Source organism: Phocoena sinus, chromosome 1 (assembly GCF_008692025.1).
Source record: "Phocoena sinus isolate mPhoSin1 chromosome 1, mPhoSin1.pri, whole genome shotgun sequence".
NCBI lineage: Eukaryota > Metazoa > Chordata > Mammalia > Artiodactyla > Phocoenidae > Phocoena > Phocoena sinus.
This window is the reverse complement of record NC_045763.1, coordinates 48,589,196-48,608,099: the sequence shown is the minus strand read 5'-3', so window position 1 is coordinate 48,608,099 and position 18,904 is coordinate 48,589,196. Positions and strand designations below refer to the sequence as shown.

The following is an 18,904-nucleotide window of genomic DNA, read 5'->3' as shown; positions in this document are numbered from 1 at the left end:
CAGGGCCTGGGCTTTGCACTGCAGGTGGAGATTGTCATCGCCTGTATGGCGTCAAAGAGAAACACAGCTGGATGTGACAGTAGTGAAAACAGATTTTATTCAGGAACTCCTGACAGTAGGGGAAAGAACTGAGCTTCTTTCCAATTTGTGCAGATGTGCCTAGGGCTTGAAGGGAGAATGAGGGAATGGGAGGGATGATGAGTGAGGACTGTATAGAGTCACGGAGTAAAACATTACAAAAAACAGGAAATGGGGGTTAGCCTGTGTGAAATTCATGTGGGTTTGATAACTGGAGCTTATCCAGGCTTGGGCTCCAGCCTCCCACAGAGACTGGGAGACCAGTCCTATCTCCAGGTGTTGGCTGGGACAAACAATAAATTTCTTTGGAAGCCTTGAGCTATCTTAGGCAGGGACTTGGAGGGGTGCTAGGGCCATTCAGGATGTAGCCTTGAGCCCACAGAAACGATGTTAGTGTTTTGTTCAAGTCTTTATTTGCCAAGGTTGAGGTCTAGTCGGGCACAGGGCTCAGAAGAGCCTGGCTAGAGTTTGGGCAAGGAGTCTTTGTCACTAGTTCATTCTACTTTCCATCCCTGGTCTACTGGATCCTTGCACCAGTTCTGCTCTGGGCAAGTCGCTGCTGTTCTTATTCTCATGCAGATTCACGAATGGACAGCCAGACAGGTTACAGATAGGTGCACAGATAACAGGTCATTGCGAGTCAGAAGAGCAAGTGTTTTGAGCACGGGGACAGCAGCCAAGAGGTTCAGGGAGCACAGAGGCAGGTGGCTAACCCAGCCGGGGACGGGAACCCGTCAGGAGTCCCAGCACCAGTTCTTCAGTGGCTCATCCCTGGGATCGCAGTAGAATCCTCAAAGCGACATGACAGGCCTCCGCATTTCAGCCCCGCCGGCCTCTGTCTCCTTCGGACCACACTGGGAGGTTGCTCTGGGAAGAGTGCACAGAAGTGCCAGGCAGATGACCTCATACCCGCAGCCTCTGACCCCTCAACCCCAGAGCCCCTTAGAATTCCCTGAAGCCGCCTATCCGGCTCTGGCGTGCGCACATGCTGCCCCCCTCTCCTGCCTTATCTTTTGCCAGCCAGCTCTCTTGCCTCCTTTTCCTGGCAGCCTGCCCGGTGGGGTTAACTGCCCCTACTGGTAGGTCTCGGCATCTGCAGATCTCAGCTTCGCTAAGAAGGTGCCACACCTGCTTGCGATTGTCTGGGCCCCGGCTGTGCCCTCCAGACCGCGTGCTTGGGGAGGACAGGGGTGCCACGTGCCTTTCGTGTGCCCTGTGCCGCCACAGCAGCTACCTCGCAGCAGGCCTTCAGCCGCTGTCTGTGATGTGAGAATCCAGGCTGTTGAGCTCTTGCCCGGCGTGCTTCCTGGCCTTCCCAGATCCCCCATTGCTTACATCCGCCAGCATCTCCCGACTGGGCATCCCGAGGCCTGGTACAGTCTGCAACTTCCCCAAGGTCAAAGGAAATGGTGGAGCCTAGGAATGTTCCAGACCCATCTGACCCCGGCACACAGACCGTGCTTATGCATGGACTTCACCAGGAGGCAACACAGCCTCTTGCTGTGAGGTTGGGAGCATATCCAGTTGTCTCCAGAAACTACCAATGCAGCCAGTGAAACAAAGCGGTACCCTGCCATCATCACTGCCGCTACCAGCACCACCATCCAGGGTTTTTTTATAAGACAGAACCCCTGTCATCTGTGGATCGTGGATTGTGGGCGGGGAGCAGGGGTAGATGAAGGTAGGTTCCATCTTCGGCTCACAGACATTTTGGCCAGAGTGTCCGCAGATCAGAGAGTGTTATGCTTCTACAGCCCAGGGCAGAAGCCCAGTCTGCAGTCTGGCCAGGGCCCTCGGGGCCTCCTCTCCAGCAGGACAGGCCGGTTCACCTGTAACCATGTGTCACCTGTGAGCCTCCTTCCCGGATGCTTCAGCTGTGCATCCCCTTGGCTCCCATCCTGATGGCCCCCAGCAGGGATGGGCTGCTTAGCTCCCTGTCCTTCTCCAGCCAGAGGATGGACTCCCTTTGCAGCCTGCTGAAAACGTCCCCTGCACTCAGATCTACAGCAGAGTCAAGTAGAAAGCTGCTGACAGTTTCAACCACCTCAGTTTTTTAACCTGGCCTTCAAAAGCCTGCATCCCCTGGCCCTGGCCTATCTTCTCCCACTGCAACTCTGTGCAAGCATTGTATGGGCTAATCATCCCAAACGGATTGCAGTTCCCTATCTATAACATGCTATTTGATAGCATCACATCTCTTCGGTATCCCTCCGGATGGAACATCTTTTTTAAATTTTTGAACTTAATTTTTGTTTTATATTGGAGTATAGTTGATTTACAATGTTGTGTTCATTTCAGGTATACAGCAAAGTGATTCAGTTATACGTATACATATATCCATTCTTTTTCAGATTCTTTTCCCACATGGGTTATTACAGAATATTGAGTAGAGTTCCCTGTGCTATACGGTCGGCCCTTGTTGATTATATATAGTAGTGTGTATATGTTAATCCCAAACTCTAAAGACAAGTATCATATGATATCACTTATATGTGGACTCTGAAAAAACGATACAAATGAACTTATTTATAAAACAGAAACAGACTCACAGACCTCGAAAACAAACTTATGGTACCGAAGGGGAAAGGTGGCAGGGGGAGGATAAATTAGGGTCCCGGATAGAACATCTTCGTCCCTACCGACCCTAGGAGCACTAATTTTTACCTAGTCAACTCCTACTAATCTAGTCCATTCAGGCCTTCATTCCTGCCCTGTTCTTACCTTTATTATGGCATGAGCGCGATATTCTTTTTTTTCAATCAGCAAATTGTGACTGAGCCCCTACAAAGTGTCAGTGACTGCCTGTGTTAGGTGTGGGGATGCAGTGGTGACCAGGACCTGGCACGGGGCCTGCTTCCCTGGTCTTCACAGACTAGCGGGAGATACAGATATTAACCAGGCGGTCATGCCCATGAAGGGATAATTACAGACTGTGGTGTGTATTAGAAAGAAAGGGAATGGGTTTCTTTGAAAACATTAAAGAAAGGCACCGAACGCCCAATACAAGGGATCCTGCCCTTGTATTCCCAGCACAGTGTCTGCCACGGAGTTTCTGGGTCAAGGGAGATGCTCCGTTACTAGAACTGAGTCATGGAAATAAGTCGGAGCTGGGCCAGCAGGTATTTGGGGCAGGAATCACGAAGTGACTGCTCTCTCTGAGCCTGGCACAGAGATAGATGGCGGGAGGAGGGGATGAAGGGATAAGAGAGCACAGGGCTGGGCAGAACCTGACGATCGCTGCCCTTCAGGAGGCACCCCGATGCGATAAAATGGACGTGAAGTTTGCTGCCATCACGCCGACCTCTGGCACCAGCTCTGATATTCACCTCTGACTGAACATTGATGGGGCAAGTTGCTTAAGCCCTCTGAGCCTCAGTTTCTCATCTCTCACTGGAAAATGATAGAGCCGAGGGTTAGAATTTCTTAGTTCGCGTCAGTTTTGCCCTCTGAAACCCGAAGGTGAGCTGGAGGAGATGCCTGCAGATAGCGTTGGGTGTATTTTCAACGAAAAAGGCAATTTTGTGCTGCTGATTTCTTTTCCTGACAGTTCATTTTCCAAGGCAACAGCCTAACAAATCATGGGGCCAATTAGTGTAAGAGAGACAATTGATCCTGGTACTCAGAGAGCTCAGCCCACCCCCTCAGTGGTTTGGTGGTGTTTATTTGGGGAAACGCTGCACAGCACTAAATGGGAAATAATTAGATAGACGCTGTTATAAATTGCATGGCACTGCACCGCGCTCGGCTTCTGATTCAAGTAGCAAGGTCTGGCAGTAATAGGAAAACTAAAGGCTTTGCTATCCTGCCTTGAAAAGCGGAGCAAAGCTGGCCAGGGGCCCATCTTGCCCCTCATTTTACAGATAGGAAAATTGAGTCTCAATGAGGGAGCGGAGATGGGGCTAGATACCTAAGGTTTTGTTGTTTCACTACCGCATTCTCTCGGCAAACTCCTCGAACAAAGGAATCTGGAGATAAAATAAGGAGGTTGCTGTATTTCTTTCCTGGGGCTGCCATAACAGATTACCACAACGGAGAGGTTTAAATGGAAATTTATTGTCACGTAAAGGCTAGAAGTCTGAGATCCACGTTTTGGCAGGATTGACTTCTTCTGACCGCTGTGAGAGAGGATCTGCACCAGGCCCGTGTCCTGGTTTCTGGTGGTTTGTTGGCAGTCTTGGGTGTTCCTTGGCTTTTAGACGTATCATCTGGATCTCTGCCTTCGTGTTCACAAGGCATTCAGTCCATGTGTCTGTGTCCACATTTCCCCTTTTCATAAGGACACTAGTCATATTGGATTAGAGGCACATCCTATTCTAGCATGCCATAATTTTAACTAATTACCTCAGTAATGACACTATTTCCAAATAAGGTTGCATCCTGAAGCCCTTAAGTTTTAGGGCTACAGTTGACCCTTGAACAACATGGGTCTGAACTGCGTGGGTCCACTTATATGCAGATTTTTTTCAATAAATACATACTACAGTACAGTTTATGGTTGGTGAATCCACAGATGCAGAACTGCAGATACAGAGGGCTGACTGTTAAGTTATACATGGATTTTTCTACCACACAGGGGTAGGGGGGGAAGTCGGGGGTTGGTGCCCCTTTTCCACACTTTGTTTAAGGGTCAACTGTATTTCCAAATAAGGTCAAATTCTAAAGTCCTGAGGTTTGGGACTTCAGCCTGTGAATTTTGGGAGGCTACAATTCAACATGTAATGATCACAAACAATTTAGAGAACAGAATCTTTGAACTGGAGAGGAAGAATCATTTATTAAGCATCACTAGGTGCCAGGCAGGGTACCAGGGTCTTACTTAGTTCTCCCTCCAAAAGAATGAAGTTACAGATGAGGAGACTAAGGTTCGGAGAAGCTAGGTAATTTGCCCACGTTGACACAAGTAGTATGAATAGATTTGGATTTCAGGTGCTGACCTGTGTCTATTCAAAGTCATGTGTTTCTCCAGCATCCAAGTGTCTTATTAAAACAGATCTTAGAGGCCGTATTCACCACTACCGCCACCTGCTATCCACCTCAGTTTATAAATGAAGACACCAACCTCCTCACTCCTAATCCAGCATTCTTCCCATTGGCTGCATTTTAGTCACATCACTTCCTTGTAAGTTTCTGTCTGGCATGCACGACTTCTTTGTGACCAAGGAAGAGGTTAATTTCAAACTGGTTACAACACAAAAAGTAATTTTCCATTCAATATAATGACCTCGTTTCTGCAGTGACTTGAAGCAAAACATGCTGTTTCATTTCCATTCACTCACACTCATTTACCTACTTGCTATGATAATTTTACACCGTAAGCTGAAACGTTGAAATCACTGGTTACATTACTAAACACCTACAATGGTTATTAGGATTCTTCATGCAGAAAGAGACAGAAGTAAAAAACAAGAATTTTAGGAGAATGAGAGTAGAGGCAGTTGAAGTACGTTCAAAGCTGCCGTATTCAAGTGCACAGAGGCTGCCTGGGGTCTGGAGCCAGCCATCCCTGGCAGCAGTCCAGGGTCTACCTTATCAGCAATGTGATCTGGGTTGAGTTCTTCAACCTCTCTGTGTCTCACTTAACGTCAGTAGTAAAAGGAGGGGAAGTGATATGTAAGGTTGTCAGGTGAGTGAAATAAATGAGGATTACATATGTAGAGTATCTGGGCACGATGCCTAGCACACAGTAGTCATTCTCTGGATAGTACCCTTTTAAAAAATATAATGAAAATTAAATCTGAATCCTTATGCATATTTGGAGAATATTCCAAGTTTGGGATATTTTTTTCCCCAGAGTTTCAGAAGTATAAAATTGTTTCCATAGTTATTCAACCTGAACTTTTAAAAACGTTGTTGAAAATAGAACCACAACCGACTGATGTTTATTTATGCTGGCCTTGGGGAAGCAAGAAGGAACAGCACTCTACTGAGCTCTTCTGAATGTGCTGAGCAACCCGTTGTGTTTTGGACCAGTGGTTGCCTGAGGTGCACTTGATAAAGGCCTTTTGTCTGCAGCCTACTTTCAGTTAAGTCGTTGAAGTGTTCAGTGCCTTGGTCTCTCCTGTTCTCAGAGAGAGGAAAAGGGAATGGGAGATAAGAGAAAGGGGCATGCTAAGATGTAATTTTTTTCTTTAACGTATTACCATGAAAATGTTCAAACAAACAGAAAATTTCACCTTTCGCCATATTTGCTTTCTCTGACTCTCTTTCTCTTTAGATAGGTTAAGAGATCAATAGATCAATAGATATCTAGATAATAAATAGCTGCATTAGGTGTGCTCATTGCCCCTGGGGTTTCATTGCTTTTAGTCCGTTTCTGCAAACAGTGCTAATAATATAGTTTTTAAATGATGAGTTCATATTGATAATTCCAATTCCAATTTACAATTATTGGCTTATTTCTTAACTTTTACATGTAGATCTCATTTTTCTTTGACTGAAAAGCTTGCTTTCTAATAACAGTCTATTTATATATTTTTTTTATCCTAACATATACCCAAAGCAATTTCAAAATTGCAATTCCGATACGAATTACTGCTAGCAATAAACCAGACATAGACTTGAGTGTCAATGAGATTTACTGAAATCTCATGTTAGCCTGATATTCCTTTGGTAAGTCACTTCTTTCTGAGCCTTTTTCGTCCTGTCTAAGATAGGGATAATGGTGATCACTGTATTGTTTAGAAATCTTTTGGTCGCAAGTAATAAAAAACTCACTTCAGTCTTAAGCAACAAAAGGAATTCACTGATTATATAACTGAAAACTACAAGGTTAAATTTCTCAGGATAGTGGGATCCAGATTGTTAGATGATGTCATAAAGTTTAAAGCTCTCTCTTTCAACTCTTTTCTCTTTCCTGGTGACCCGATTTCCCAGAAGACTTTCTTACCACCCTCTGGTTATTCCAAGACTATTATCCTGTGAGTTCTAAGGAAGTCCTGACCTGAGGGAACCATGCTTGGTAATTGAACACTATGTTACATAGTCATTAGATCTTTTTTTTTTCTTCGAGATTAAATCAAAGCCTTTATTAAACATCCCTCCTTCAAACCACCTGCATTTAAACCTATACCCCTCTCCCGACTTTCGAACTGGTAGGGCTGTGCATGTGTCTTTGTCACCTGACGGGTCAGATCCAGTTGGGTCGCACAATGCTGAAAAGCCACGCCCAGACGCACCACACGGGGCAGAACTCCACGGTTCTGTGCCCCCTCAAGATCTAGGCAGAGGTTGGCAGCAGTGGCCCTGGAATCAGAGCTCGAGCACAGGAGACCAGGAAGCAGAAGTCTGAGCCTCCTTGTTCCAGACCTAGCCATGCAGAGCGGATAAGCTGCTCTTGGCTACCACTGGGTGAGGGTCACGCACGTGTTTTTTCTTCTCGTCTCTGAAGAAAAGAGTGAGAGCTGGAGCAGGCAGTTTTCAGTTGTGTGTGGGTTTGATTTAAGGCTTTGGCTGTGGTCTGTTGATACATTAAAATACTTTCTGGGAACGCCATCTCAGTTGTCTGGGAGAAGATTCAAAGTGTTCAGAGCCTACTGTCTACCAGATACCCTGCTAGACACATTAAGTGATCTTCTTCACATTCCCATTGTACAGATGAAGGAACTGAGGCTCAGTGAGGTATGGTGACTTGCACATGGCCACAAAGCTGAGATCTAAATCCTTCCATCACACGACATGCCCTTTGGAAATGGGGACAGGACAACACAATATACAAACTACTCTGAGTGTGAAACAAAAGCGGAGCCCCCTGACTTACACATACACACGTATTGCTGGCTTTTGAGAGCTCAGACCGCATCTTCTTTATTTCAGTATTTCCAGGGCCTGGTGTATCCGAGTACCGAAGGGCTTTTAGGCATGAATGTGAATTGAATGAGAGAGAGGACAGCTAGTCCAGCTCGCCACCAACTGTGATTATGCTGTAGCACATCCTCGGTCGTGGGATGTAGAATTTTGATTGAACCCCAGTGTTAGGAAATTAGTGCTTCACACAGAAGCTCCTTTCCTATTGAAGGTGGTTTTTATTTCTCCTGAGCAGAAATCTGCTTCCTTGTCACTTTGGTGATTGCTAATTGATTCAGCACACCTGTCTCCACTTTGCCTATTAGACAAATTTAAGCCTAAATCATAGGTCTGGAATGCTCTCAGCCAGTACAACTAGTTCATCTCCCTATTTTTAGGCAAGAACTTTACTCACATGGTTCCAGAGCTGTGTGTTTATAACATATGTTTAGAGAGTTACTAAGAAGAAGCTGCCTTTTATAGCTGTTGTCTTGTTATAAAGTTTCAAAAGAAGTGTTAAGAGCAAAAAAGGACATGAGTATTTACTGAAGCCAACCTCCTTATTTTAACAGCTGAGGATAGCAAGTGTTACAGAAACAGAAGTAGAGCCAGTAGGGTTGTGGGGAGGGGGTTCGAGGACAGACTTGGACTCAGGATTTTACTGACAGATTCATTCATTCAAATTATTCATTTAAAAATAGGTACTGACAAAGTCATTAGAGACAACATAGGATGTGGCTTCCAGGGACTGGAAGAAGGGGAATGAGGAGTTAGTGTTTAATGGTACAGATGGTCACTTTGGGAAGATGAAGAAGTTCTGGAAGTGGATGGTGGTGATGGTTGCAGAGCAGCGTAAATGTACTTAATGCCACAGAAACATACGCTTAATAATGGTTAAAATTGTAATTCAAGTTGTGTATATTTTTCCACAATAAAAATGTATATGTACTAAATCCTTACTATATGTCGGGCACTGTACTTGATATTCAGGATAAGATGAGAAAAAAAAGATATTGTTGCTAACACACTGGAGCTGATTTATATATATATATATATATATATAGTATCCATATATACATCATGACAAACTAAAGAATCATCCCATATAGAAAAGTCCAGGAAGCTTAGTATTTTATGTAACTTGTATAAATAGGTATAATTTTTTTAAAAAATTAGTATAAGTGAGCAAAAAGTCCAGTTTTTAAAATCACTAATAAGTTCACCATTCAAGGGAGAACTCTTGTTAAGATTTTACTGGATGTTTTCCCAGACTTTTTATACACATACATATATGGATAATCATAGGATTTTCAAAAGCAGGATCATATTGAACACACTGTTTTGTAATATGCTTTTATTTTTTCATTCAGTACCATGTTGTGAATATATTTCCACAGCAAAAAATACATACGTTCCCAAGATGATTTTCAGTTAGCCGCATATTATTTCATCTTATAGCAAAATGCGGTTGCTTCAACCAATCAGTTAATGCTCAACATTTCAGACATTTCTAATTTTTCACTATTCCAATAGCACTGCAGGGACTATCTTGTATCCAAGTCTTTGCCCACATCTTACATTATTTGCAGATAATTGAATCCCTACAAGAAGAATCGTAAGTCAAAGTTTGTGCATATCCTTAAGGCCTTGAAACGTACAGCCAGTCTGCCCTCCAGAAAAATTGCAACAAATCACACTCCCACAAATAACAAAAATAACCATGATGGCCAACATTTACATAGCCCTTATAATGTGTGCCTTGCACTGCTCCAAACCCTTTATATATACCAGACTAAGTCATCCGTCTTCCTAACGGGACCATGAGAGAGGCACTGTTGGTCCCGTGGTACAAATAGAAAACCAATAGCCCAAGAAAGTATGTTTCCCCATCCTTTTGTCAACACTGGGTATTATCTTGTTTTTTCTTTCATTCTGGTGGCGAAAAGTGGCATCTCAATTGTATCTGGTATATTTTATATGAGTCAATTTAATATTTCCAACAACTTTTCGGATTCTGTATCATTCTTCATATTATACAAAAAGAGAAGCCTCAGGAAGTTCACGGGACATGCCCAAAGCTACACATCCAGTCAGTGATACAGCTTGGATTTGAATCGTGTTCTCTCTGGCTCCAGAGTTCATATTCTTTCCTCTGTTATCAGGCTGCCTCTTCAGCTAGAGACTGGGGTCTTTGGAAATTTGGTCTTGGCCTTGAGTAAAACGTTCTAGAAGATTTCAGGATGGGAACTTAGGGAAGAATTCACTCTGACCTGCCCCGTTGAACACTTGATGATGGGGTGCCTGGGGGCTGGTACAGGGGTTGCCTCCCAGCCTTGTTGGCACTGCCATGCAGCAAATGCATCCAAAAATATGTTAGAAAAGAGAAAGACCTTTATAGTGAGCCTGGGTCTCTCTTTGTCTTGTGAGATTTTAACCACTGTAACTGCCTGTAGTGTGAAGTAGTGTATTTTTCATGTATCTATTTTTGTTCTGTGGCTATCTGCACGTCTGCTTTTTTTGTTTTGTTTTTGTATTAACTCACTTGAATCCTGATGGGTGTTCTCCGCCCCGCCCCCCCCCCCCCCCCCCCCCCCCCCGTGAAGAATATAGCCTCAGGAAAACACACCCTCTCATACACACACATACACACACACAATAATAATACGAAAGCTAAGTAGGGTAGCATTTATTCTTTAAAAAAAGCTAATGGTAAAGTCTGAGCAGATGACTTTCTAATCCATACTGTATTTAATTGGCTGTATTGAACCATACTACAAATTAAGTCTTCTCTGTAATTTATCCTGTCAGACGATAACCCTGCAAACAATTTGGTATTCATTTAAACATTGGTAAATGGCTCATGGAAATGCTAAGAAAAAAATGGTGATCAGATGAGAAACCTTCTGTTTACAGAATGAATCCTATGTGAAACGTCGTGAATTAACCTGATTGAATCAATCATTGAGCATTTATCGAGTGACTACCTTGTGCAGTGTACATCTTTGGATAGCTTGGTTCTTCCTTCCTTCTTTAATTCACGAAACCTTACTTAGCACTTATTGTTCAAAAGGAACAGTATTAGTGACTAGGATAAGACTGAGGAGAACCAGACATGGATCTTTCTTTCAAGGAGCTAACATCCCCAAAGTGGAGAGAAAACAAATGCACAGATGTTCTCCAAATGTCCTGTTCTCAAGACCTAGAGGCCTTTGCATGCTACATTCTTTCTGCCTAGAATGCTTTCCCCCTGACTTTCTGGGGACTTCCCCTTTATCCTTCGAGACTGAGTCCGAGGTCAGCTCCTTTGTCAAGCCTTCCCTGATGCCCCTTCCCATTCCTGCTCTGACCCTACATAACCCTTTAATCTAAAGCTTGTCTTCTTATATTGTGGTTGTTAGTTTCTTTGCCTGCCTGTTCTATGAGATTGCAAGGGCCTTGAGGAAGGGACTATGTTTTAATCCTTTGGGTAGGTGTAGCAGTTAGCGTGAGATCCAGAAAAGAACAGGCACTCAATAAGCATTAATAAATACATACCGTGTGAATAACTATATGCGTGGAGAAATGTGTAGCAAAATTAAGAAGTTATGAAGCATCCCACATAGAAGAAAAAATACAACCCAGTGAAATCTAGGGTTGGGATTTATTTCTAAGGGAAACAGGGGAGTCAGGGAAGGTTCCCTGGATGAACAGGATTTTGGAGCTAGGCCTTGAGCATAGGTATGATATAGTTAGGTGGAGTTGATGAAACACAGGTCAGGGGAAGAAGATGGCAATCAGCAGAGAAAACAACACGCATAATGGCACAGAGGTGGGGAAGTCCAGAACCCAAAGGGGGATGATGAGCCCTTCAGATTATTCTCACCCCTGGGAGGAAAGTCAGACTGGGTTGGGGAGGTTATTCTCTGAATTGGCCTTGGAATTCTGCAGCAATAACTTTCATCCTCAATGAGAGTGTTCGGAATAGGAGTAGTAAATGAAGTGGTGGTGGAAAGATCGGGTGTTCTGGAAGACTCGTGAAAATCAAATATCTGCTTTGATTTGGGGGCAGTGCTTTAATATCTAGACTAAGTTTTTCCAAGACAAAAACTCTTTTCCAAAGGAAGGGTGGAAGAAGCGCACCCAGAATCTGTCTTTCCTCCACTCTCTCCCTCTCCCACTCTCTCCCTCTCCCTCTGGCCCAGGATTCTCTGCACCTCCAGAACAACCCATGGCACCCCAGAAACTCCACACAGAAACACTCCTGGGATGAAACGGTCCTTTTCTCCTGTGACCAAGGGCCTCACCTCCCCTTTGTGGCCTTGGCTGCTCAGCAGATACCACAGGTAGCCAAGCCCGAGAGTCCCCTTCCAGACCATGCGGTCTTGACCTTTTTTGTTGAGATCCTGATAGCTGGCCTTGACCCCAAACCTTCTGACTGATGACCCTTTGTGACCTCAGAATCCTGCTGGAATCCAGAACAGCCTCAACTCTACCTCCTCCTCCAGTTCCCTTTCTTCATCCCAGCTTATCAGAGATCATGGTTTTGTTGTTGGTCTAGGGACCCAGGAGTCTCAGGAAAGGAACCTTAATTCTAAATAGTCTTGTTTCCTCTTTTCAATGCTTCGTCATCCTGAATAGGGAGAGTGGGGCCTGGGTTAAGTATTGGTCCAGCCAGAACACAGTCTGACCCTCAGTCCTTTCATGAATAAACTCGGAGGTGAACTATACAATATTTAGGTTTCCTCTGGCTCCAGCTGTCTTTGATTTGTGCTGATAAAACTTGTTTGAAGACATGGAGCAATTTTGAGGCTCAAGGAACAAGTATTTACAAGGTCCTCTGTATTGCCAAGATGAATGTGATAATGTGGGATTAGCAGGATTCTAATATATTTGTATTTCCAAGGATCTGTATGACACGTGCATGATTAAGGTTGGAGAAAGTGGAGACGTATCCCCTTACTGGCTCTTCGTTTCCAAATGAATGAGCCTCTTCCAGAACCATCCTTTTTAACATGTCCTAAAATTAACTATGGGAAAAGGTAATGTTACAAATATTTTTCAGCACTTCACGCACACACACAGCCACACTTCGCGAGGCCACATTAGATATCATCAGGCGCTAAAAATGTTTTGATTTTAAAACACTTAATGAGCATTCCCAGATAAATTAAAACATCTCCATCTGCTGTCTTGCCTAGTAGGTGATCTCTTACCATTGCACAATCATCTCCAAATCTAATTCCACCAGGAAGACTTGTAATTGTGGTTTAATTTTAGAGCAATATTCCACTTGGCAATCAATAAGTACTGCCGTCAAACTTTGATTCAATAGAAGATGTGGATAACATTCACCGTATTATGCAGAGAAAGAGATACTTGCAGGAAAGGGAGAGAAGGAGGATGCCTTTGTCTCCCACTTTCCCTCCTGTATACCATTCGAGCTCACAAAAGCCTCTAAATCAATACCCCCATGTTTCGTGAATATAAATCTCATCGATTTTACGTCATTAACACCATGAAAAAGCTACTGCTCTCTGAGGAGTTTTTCTCTGCTAGCTAAATATGCTCTCTTAATAAAGCAGGAACAAATGGATCTTGATCATTTTACTAACAAATACTTCCTTCTCCACCAACTTTGTGTGAAAATCCACTAGAATTATACAGTTGTCTTATGGCCACTTGAGGGGCTAGGGTGACCGGGCAGTGATACCACCCTCCAAGCATCGTGTCCAGTAGACACTGGGCAACCTGGACAGGCTTGAAGCCACCTGGAGAGTCCCAAGAGTAGTAAAGAGATGAGTGAATGGCCAGACTCTGGAAGGGAAAGGTGCAGCAGCAAATTCTACTGCAGAAATGATTCCTAAGGTCAGAAGCCTGGAAAGATGGCAACAGGCTGGGGAATGGACATTTTGGAAGGTCAGGGCCAATAATTCAGAACCAAGGCAGTGGCCTTCATGAGAGGCAGGTGCCCACTGTCCTGAGAGGCTGGCTGTGTGATGTGAGATCCAAATGGCTAAAGGATCCGGGGAGATGGAAAGAGACGTGGGAGAAGATGTACTCCAGTGGTTCCCAACATTTTCGTAACCAGATTCTCCTGTGTTACATTTCTCCTTCCCTCTACAAACTTAGTAATGTGGGAAACTTTGTTCACCACAAAAAAAGCATTTATAATCATTCACTTTCCTATTTGCATTATTTGAATCCATCACTAATCGCCAAAGAGAATCTGCTCCAAGATGAGCTAAGGAGCACAACAGTAGCCGGATACGGTTCTAAATAAACTTGGCGTTTTCATTTGCGCACACAATGAAAGGTGTCATCTTATGAGGGATAATTACACATTTCTGTTTAGCTTTCTGAAATGTTGAAAATTGCCTGGTACCTCTTTTTATCATTTTTAATGACCCCAGTAGATCCAGAGCTTTGGGTTAGGAGCCATGGATCTGGTTCAGAGTTCTTCTTTAATAGAGGAATACACGGAGATCCAGAGAGGTACAGTGAGTGCCTTGTGTTCACATATAGTGGCTAGAATGCAAGCTTCTTAACACCCCGGATAATGAAAAGGTCCTTTGTAAGGACTTGAAGCACATCGTATAATGCACAGATACATACAGAGGACTGTTTAATGAGGATTGCCTTAGGAACATTTAATATAGAAAAATGGCCATAAAGATCACCATCACTTAACAGGATGGTGAGTATTATTTGTTGAAGTTTAGATAATAAAGGCAGGAAGGTCAGTATCAAAAGATTTTTGAATTACTGATCAGCAATCCCAATTTACTTTAGTTCAACAACTGTGGGTCAGGCACAGTGCAAGGTATTAGGATGGCAAAGGTGAAGAAGACAGAGGCTGGTGGGGAAGACTGGGATTTAGGCAAATGTATCAGAGAAGGAAGATCTACGAAAGCAGGAGCCAGGGTAGCTGTGTGTGAGGAATCCATCAGGAGTTTCAGTATCGCTATAGCCTAAAGCTCTAGGGAAACACAGAAGCGGGGGGAATCACATCTGCAGGGAAAGGGAAGGCAAGCCTTGATCAGGGGGTTTCACAGAGGTGGGTGGGGCTATTTCAAATAGGCTTTGCAAGAGGAATAGGATTCAGGCAGGTGGATAAAAAGAACAGGCATTGCGGACATGAGGACCAAGCCATGAAAAGCCTCAGAGGTGTGGTGAACTTGGGCAAAACAAAGAAGGGTGTTTGATCCTCAAGTCCCTCTATCGCCACCTCTTGGAAAATGGTTATAACCACGCACATCTATGGTTCTCTGAATGCGAAGGGCACCCCCTGTCACTGTGCGATGTACATCTTCCAGCAGGGCAAGCAGAGGCCCTGGATACGTAAATGTACTAAATGTCAATCCAGAACTTAGACTGGGCTGCATCATGAAGAAAGATGTGGCAGGAGCCTGCACCACGGAGTGAGGCCGACCGGTCCTGGCGAGCAGAAAAAAGAGCCAGATGCTCTTTCAGCATCTGAACAGCCCTGTTTATCTCTCTGGTCACAGCACCAAGACCATGGAAGGAAGCCTCCATTTCTGAAGGGCAGGCACAGCTCTTCTTCCTTCCGTCTGCACCAAACAGCTTTTCCGGAGCCCTCCGGGCTTGTTCACATGTAGCAGGAACACATCTCTTATTGAGCAACAGCTCGGAGGGAGAGTCCCCTGAAATAGGCTCTTCTTTTTGTTTTCCACAGGCCCTTCAGCAGCATCACGCTGTTCACGAAATTTCCTACATCGCCAAGGACATCACAGACCACCGGGCCTTCGGATACGTTTGTGGGAAGGAAGGGAATCACAGATTCGTGGCCATCAAAACAGCCCAGGCGGTGAGTATCCCAATCCGAAGAGGACGCCTTTCCTCGTACCTTTCCTGGGACAGCACAGCCACGCTGTCGGTCTTCGGAGGCCCGCTGTGCCATGTGACTCAGCGATGCTGACACTCAGCTTCCCATCTAGAAAAGATGAACAGCCTCGGAGCAGAGAAGCATGTCACGCCCGTCCAGTTGTGTTGTTGTTGTTTTTCCCAATGGCTATTTCGTAATGACTAACTGTTGTCCTTTCTGATTAAGCTGGACGGAGGCACACCGTACAAATAAGTTTCCTTGTGTTCATAGCCTCATTTACAAAGAAACAAATAGCTGTTTTGCATAAGGCCTACCCTAACTTTATTGAATTTGACATTACTAGTAAATAAAAGCGGTGCCTTTTATGCTTAATGATTGTTACGAATTTGCAAATATAATTAGTTGAAGAAATGAACTTGAGCTTAGACGCAATTTTGCTAAACCAACGTAACAAGGTAGAATTAATTACAGATGGAATGCTTGCAGTTTAATAAAAAAAAGGAAGGACTGCGGGTTGTAGCCAGCAAAAACAAAAATTGGTCACTGCAGCTTAGCAACCATCCTTTTATTAACGTGCTTTACCACCTTTTACTCCAGGCTGAACCCGTTATTCTGGACTTGAGAGATCTCTTTCAACTTATTTATGAATTGAAGCAAAGAGAAGAATTGGAAAAAAAGGCACAAAAGGATAAGCAATGCGAACAAGCTGTGTATCAGGTATACCTGTGAATTTATCCTGAGACAACAGGGGCTTAAAATAAACAGATGTGAAAACTGACAGTCAAGGCTTCTCCTCCTGCTGCCAAGTAGAAATAAACAAAGATGAAAGGTTCCCGTGTAAGTGACTGAAAGCGGAGCCACTAGACGTGAGCGCTTATTCACTGAGACTCTAGACGTGTTGGAGAAAGTGAAGTCTTGAAACCAGGGGAAGATTTCAGGGGAGGAGACCTAAGGAAACCCAACTGCGTTTGCTGTTGTTAGCAGTGGGTGGGATCAGATTTGGAGATGATTGTGCAATGGTAAAATATCACCGGGGTTTTCATTTTTTTTCTGCCTGTTTTCTGCCTTAATGACCCGCCAGCCTCTCCTACCCAGAGCTGGTTTCTTCACTGTCCTGTAATTTCTGAATACCGTCTCACATCTCTCGCTTTATATCCTCTGCTTTGCATCCTCCCTTCCCTCACTCTGCGGTAGACAATTCTGGAAGAGGATGTTGAAGATCCTGTATACCAGGTAATTTCTGAAACTAGTTGGGGTCGAGGGTCAGCAATGGCCAGGCCTGTGGTGTAGACATTTTATCAGAGACCTGAAGGATCCGCTGGCTGCAGAGCCTGGAGAGGGACCAAGATTATTTCTGAGGGTGAGGGCTGCCACCCCCTCCAGGAGCGAATTTCCATAAAAACTAACAGAAGTTTGGCCGGCATCAATAGCATGGGATTTGGAAATAGACTTCTCCCTTCTTGCCCTGCCTCAGCCCTCTCCACAATCTGTAGAAGTTTGATCCCAGAGCTGAATGCTTGCAAGAGTCTCCTGAATATTCTGAGTTCATTAGAGAGACTGAATAATGAGGTGGCTTCGGTGAGTTAAGAACCAGAGATGGGGACTGACATTTTGGCGACATTTGAACACAAACCCGAAGGACGGTTTGTGAGCTTGAGAAAGGCTGTGAGGAGAAGTCCCTCGGGCCCCGGATTGACTAGGCTGCCCCCTGACTCCCTGGCTCATGGCACAGGGGCTGTTGTGAGTGGGGGAAGGGAGATCCCAGAGACATGCCTGCCCGTAGCTTTCTCTGTGCTCTCTTCAAGGTTGCAGCCTAAGTGTGGGTAGAGATGGCCTGTCTTGGGTTCAAGGATATGCTCTGCTTAAACAGATGCAGAAGAGGAGGGCTCTCCCACTCTGTGCTTATTCCCAAGGAGAGAACAAAGCCAAACATTTGACTTGTCGGACATAAAAGATGATCTGAAACTTACATTTCTTACTGGGGCACCCATGGGTTATGTATGTGTGTGTCACACATGCATTCTATATAAATGCAGAGTTTCACCCAGAGAGCTGCTACTGCTATGACAGAAAGAAAATAATATGGATAAAAAAGTAGTAGAGTCCGAATAACTTGAAGGAGAAGAAGCATCTGACATAGATGGCAAACAAAAGTCAGAGGTGCACTGGACGGCAGGCCTTGCTTTAGAATGCCAGAGGCGTGGATTTGTCTATAATATGAGCTCAGCCCCTGGTTCGTGGGCTGGGAGAGTGACAAGCATTGCCCCTTTTGAAATGGCCCAGTCCTTTAGAGTCTGAAACACGTACGTGGAAAAGTTGATTTCGGTATTTAAAACTGAGAATGTAAAGTAAAGTGATATTTATGAGATGAGGGAGTTTGGGGCTTCTGAGCAAAGTCAGAATTGGCATATGACCCTGGGCCTTAGGGAGCAAAGGGGAGAGACCACTGTAACCCAGGGTTTGCAAAGTTGGGATCCCAGGAGACATCATTCCCACTCAGCAGTGCCAGCACACGCAGACACTGCCGAGATAAACGCCGCAGAATGAAGAGGTTATATCCCCAGAGAGGTCTGCAGAGGGCTTATGCAGACATGGCTAAAGGGCTGACCATTGGACACAGTTTTCCTTAGAAGAGGCAGGAATGTGTCAGGCCATTGGGAATGTCAGTAACTCAGTTGTCTCTTTAAGGTGTTTTCTCCTGTGCCTGTGTCTTTAATGCTCACTGCGATTTATATCCTGAATTCCAAATGCTTTTTTTTTCCCCTCTTTCATTTTCCCCTCTGACTTTTCCTCTCTGGCCGTTCCTCATAGTACATTGTGTTTGAGGCTGGACACGAGCCAATCCGTGATCCCGAAATGGAAGAAAACATTTATCAGGTATAAAACCGCTTTCCTCTCCTGCCTTTGCACCACCACCAGTAAGTGCACAGAAGGGGCTGAACAGCCACGGGCTGTCTCCTCACTCACACGCTCCACGTTGCTCTTCTCGTCATTCTGGGCTTGTTAAAATACCTTCACATGAATTGGTTCCCACTTCCCTGCCATTTACCAGTAGTTTTCATGCCTGATTGTAGACATGGTTAATGGCCAACTGGGTACAGTGTTTTAATTTTTAATGGAGCTTAACTATTTTCAGTTGGCTCAGAAATCAAACATTCCATTTTACTAAAGCAATCCATGGGAGGGTCGTTGTCCGGAATATAATAGGGTCCTTCATTTCTC

General features: G+C 44.5%; 1 protein-coding gene across 6 annotated transcripts in view; it reads left to right on the top strand.

The window, feature by feature from the left end:
• DAB1 (DAB adaptor protein 1) overlaps positions 1 to 18,904 on the top strand; it is a 419,471-nt gene that overhangs the window by 332,390 nt on the left and 68,177 nt on the right. For all 6 annotated transcript variants that reach the window (XM_032607142.1, XM_032607180.1, XM_032607160.1 and 3 more), the window contains exons 5-6: positions 15,533 to 15,664; positions 16,280 to 16,399. In XM_032607142.1, the coding sequence (XP_032463033.1) occupies positions 15,533 to 15,664; positions 16,280 to 16,399 (252 nt within the window). The remainder of the gene's footprint in view (positions 1 to 15,532; positions 15,665 to 16,279; positions 16,400 to 18,904) is intronic.